The sequence below is a fragment of the Arachis ipaensis genome, chromosome B05 (assembly GCF_000816755.2).
Source record: "Arachis ipaensis cultivar K30076 chromosome B05, Araip1.1, whole genome shotgun sequence".
NCBI lineage: Eukaryota > Viridiplantae > Streptophyta > Magnoliopsida > Fabales > Fabaceae > Arachis > Arachis ipaensis.
In genome coordinates, this window is record NC_029789.2 from 122,127,536 (window position 1) to 122,131,706 (window position 4,171).

A 4,171-nucleotide genomic window follows, 5' to 3' on the forward strand; every position below is an offset into this window, starting at 1 on the left:
TTTCGAATCACAGATGAAAATACTCCATCCAGAGGCAGAGAGATCATGGTTATGCTAAAGTCTGAATGCCTATTAAGGTAACATTATTTGTAACATTGAAAGTTATCGTTCAGTAAGAAAGAGGCTGTAATAAATTTATACCTATTAAGGTGATGATATCTTTTTTTCTAATTGTTTGAATGATCCATTTTACTCATTTTACGATAAATTCCTATTAAGTGGTGACCATGCATTTGCCATTACGGAAAGCGCTATCTATTCATGAATGCCAACACAAGAATTTTTGGAGTGCAAATTTCTCCAAGCGAGATAATTCTTCTTTCACTATATGTTAATTCAGTGCCCCATATTACATGTGTTGGTTCGTTATCAAAATGCCTCCCAATTAATATATACTTATATTTCACCACGTCTTGATAATTCGATTCCCCATACTTGTCTACGTGATAACCCAATTGCCCAAATAGATAACCGTATTTTCAGTCTTAGCTCTTAATCTATTCACTTGCAGATCTCCAAAACCTTCCAGCAAGTGCAAGCAAAACCTTCAAAAGATATTGCGCGTTAGAAGGATGGTTATGAGCATTTCCGTTGTTTGCAATACGCACATTAAGTTGCAGTAACCCAGTTGGTCGGAAAGGCAGGGGACCTTGTGGCCTTTGGAGTGGCTGGTAAACATGCAACCTTTAACCTTGAGCTTTATGGGGGAGAAAAAAAAAAAAAAAAAACCTTGAGCTAGAAGTGGACCTTGTAAGTGTTGCTTTGAAGCTTGAGCTGCTTGAGTACCTTGCGGTCTTGTATTCTAAACCAACGCATAGGTGCAATTGCAATTATACGCTCCCTAACCTTATCAGAATACAACCAACTTGGGTTGGTCTAATAATTAGTTTATTAGTTTGTTTAAGTAAGTATCGATAGATCTTCAAATATAATGATGATAAAATATTAATTATATTGAAAACCCATTTTCTAATTATTCTACCCATTGAGGATATATACCAAAACTACTCAAGGAACCTACCAAATAAAAGGCAGACGAGAAGGAATAACATAATCAAGTCTGGTGGGATAAAAAATTTAAATAACCAAACAAAATATTGATGAGCATGCATTATGCACCACTCATTACTGGAAGGGAGGGAGGGCAGTATATATTTCAGAACAAAGCAAAAGGGACAGGGTAGTGTTCTTCTAGGAAAAGATCAAGGGCGTGGCTCTTTGACACACGACATGGGATTCGGCAATAACTTCTGGACAGGCGGCTCCAACCCTCTTCTACACCAATAAGATACAAAAGTAGTCTCCAGCTTCCTCACCTATCATCAATTATTAAAAGCACAGGTTATAAAAACCAAGAAACTTGTTAAGAATTGAACAATGATCATAGATAAATTAGCCATCACAGCAGAATCCTAAGATGCTTAAATTTAAACTTCAGTCGTAGTGCTTACAGTGGGTGAAAAGATTAAACTAGTTTATGTACAGGAATTTTCATGCATGTTTGTTAAAAAATGGATAAAGTATGTTTTTTATCTCTAAAATTTTTGAAAAGTTTCAAAAATATTTGTAATATTTAATTTGATTCAAATTCAGTCTTAATTGAAACAAGTTTCTGTTTTATCCCTATTGTCCAAATCCATTTTTATATTCTAGTTTTACCCTGATTATCTTCCCTTTCTTTCTCTCTACTCCAATTCCTCCACCATCATCACCACCACCATCAAATTCAAAACCAAACCAGCACCACAAACACCACTACTACAACATTTTTTTCCTACCACTGTACTAACCATAATCAATAATTCAATATAATGTAATATTCCAGGAGTTAGCGATTAAGTATGGATGTGATATCTTTATTGAATTGGAAGTTAAAATCAGCCCACAACAGTACTTGAAACAAGAAATTAGTTAACCCGGAGTACAATCAAGGAACTTAAACAGCACCAGACCTTAGTACTTGAAGCTATTTTATGTTTTTCGTTACATGGAAGTTCGAAATTTAACAAAGAGAAGGTATCTTATACAACTAAACTTTTCTCAAACATCAGAAATGAAGCGAATGACAAGGCACACTTGAATAAAAATATATAAAAAATTTACATACTCATCAATGATTAAAAATATACTAAACCTCCCTAGATACATGAGACCAATGATTACCATAATAATAAACCTCCCTAGATACATAAGAATACCAATAGAGCCATTAGGATCTCTTACACTGTAGTATCATAATATTTATGTGTTTGTGGCAGTGATGGTGGTTGAGAGGAAAACCAAAAAAAGTATTTGAAGGAAGATGTTGGCTACAACAATTATAGCAGAAGCAAAAATTGTGGTATGCAGACAGTACGATTTATATCTTCAAGAGTTGAATGCAATATAGGGTTATTATGCTATGAACGAGTAGGAATAGATCGAGGTTCCAATTATTGAACCAGATGCGGAAAAGATTTAAGATAAAGAGATCACAAGAATATTTTCAAAGAAGAACGAGAGAACGGAGGAGGTCCCAATATTCAAAGATTTTGTCTTTATGTAAGTTTGCAAATCAACACCACAAAAAAAAGAGATGATAAGTATTGTCACTTTGAAGGTCAATTTTTCCAAGCTCAATTTAGGGGAGGCAATGTTGGTAATTAAATCAACTTGTCAAAGTTGTCAAGTTGATGACATTGAACTGGAAGCTCTTGAAGAACCTATAGTCTACCAAAACCACCACCTAACTTCATACTTGGTGATTAAGGAAATTAGCAAGTTCAAGTCTATAAATAGGCATCATATGTAATGGTATCATATAATTGAAGTTCATCAATTAATGTGGAGTTAGATTGAGAGTCACTTTCTCTCTATTATGAGAGTATAATATAGGGTAGAGATATGTATTATTGTTGTAGTTTTGTTCTGATTCATATTATATTGCCATTCTCTTTCTCTCTGTCACGCATACACGCAAGTGCACAAACATTCTCTCAAGTACTACAGACTAAACATAGAGAGTTTAACCAATTCTTTGTTAGGAAAAGAGGTGCTGGAAAAGCGTCTAACACTGAACACTTTCGTAAATGTACCAAAAAGAAAGATATAATAAAATAATCATTTACTTCGACTAGATATGCAATCTATTATTATTTGAAAGGAAAAAAAATCACACCAAACATTTCTAGAAACCAAAGGAAAAAATAAAACAAAAAAAATTAAACCTGCTTAACAATAAATGGCTCATCAACAAGACTCAAAGGCTCTGTGAGAATCGTTAGGAACCCATTACGATTGCCATAAACAATGTCAGTGAAAGGCCGATCACCCACCTGTCACAAAATAGGATAACTTAATATCAAATTAAACTGTAAAAGTATTACCTACCAGAAAACAAACAGAATAAATTTCTCATCAACCATGATTAGCTTTGAAGATTCACAACCAAAATGCTTTTCAACTTCTTCGGCTGTACCGGATGGCTTCTTTACTTCTGCAACATAAATAATGTATCAAAGTCAGTATCATTTTCATTTCCATTTCTCCCTACAGAATATGTTAGTCCAAGCATTTGCCACTGGGCAAAAATTAACTTGTTTTCAAGATAATAGAAGCAACAAAAGCTTAAATCTATAACAGAAAAAGTAGTACTCACTATGTCTAATGACTTTAATTCCAACTGCAGCCTCAAGCATTCTAGCTTTAGAACCATCAGGGTCATACTCATGAAGTCCTGATTCACAACAAGAAAATACCATAAAAAACATGCTGTGACTGCAAGTACAACATTAGATTCATGAATTTCAAAGTGCATCCTATTACAATTACCAGCAGAGTTACTAAATACAGCAATATCAGGACCAAACTCCAGTTTACAACGCTCCAATGAAGACTCAAGAGGAGGCCAAGGCATCAAAGAGTACGGCGCTGTAATAGTATTATCCTTGTCAAAGACAACACCCTTAAATCCCTTTCTACGAAGCTCAGCCCAATCAATGTACCTTATATCTGGAACAGCAATATGAGGCAGTGCCAATTTCGGGCTTTTTACGATCACCATTGCTGAACATAAAATGCCCTCCAAGTTGATTCTTTGGCCAATTGCTGCTTTTATATCTACCCACCACATTTCTGTGAAAAGTGACCTGGCTATGTTGTTTTCCTTGAATCCTTTATGTTTGTCTACTTC

The 4,171-nt window shown here is 34.6% G+C and overlaps 1 protein-coding gene across 2 annotated transcripts in view; it reads right to left on the minus strand.

Moving 5' to 3' along the window:
- The window catches only part of LOC107643970, a gene marked incomplete in the record, with an annotated part of 5,813 nt that continues 2,648 nt past the window's right edge, over positions 1,007-4,171 (minus strand). For both annotated transcript variants that reach the window (XM_016347730.2, XM_016347731.2), the window contains 5 exon segments: positions 1,007-1,316; positions 3,207-3,314; positions 3,402-3,475; positions 3,638-3,715; positions 3,811-4,171. In XM_016347730.2, coding sequence (XP_016203216.1) covers positions 1,203-1,316; positions 3,207-3,314; positions 3,402-3,475; positions 3,638-3,715; positions 3,811-4,171 — 735 coding nt within the window.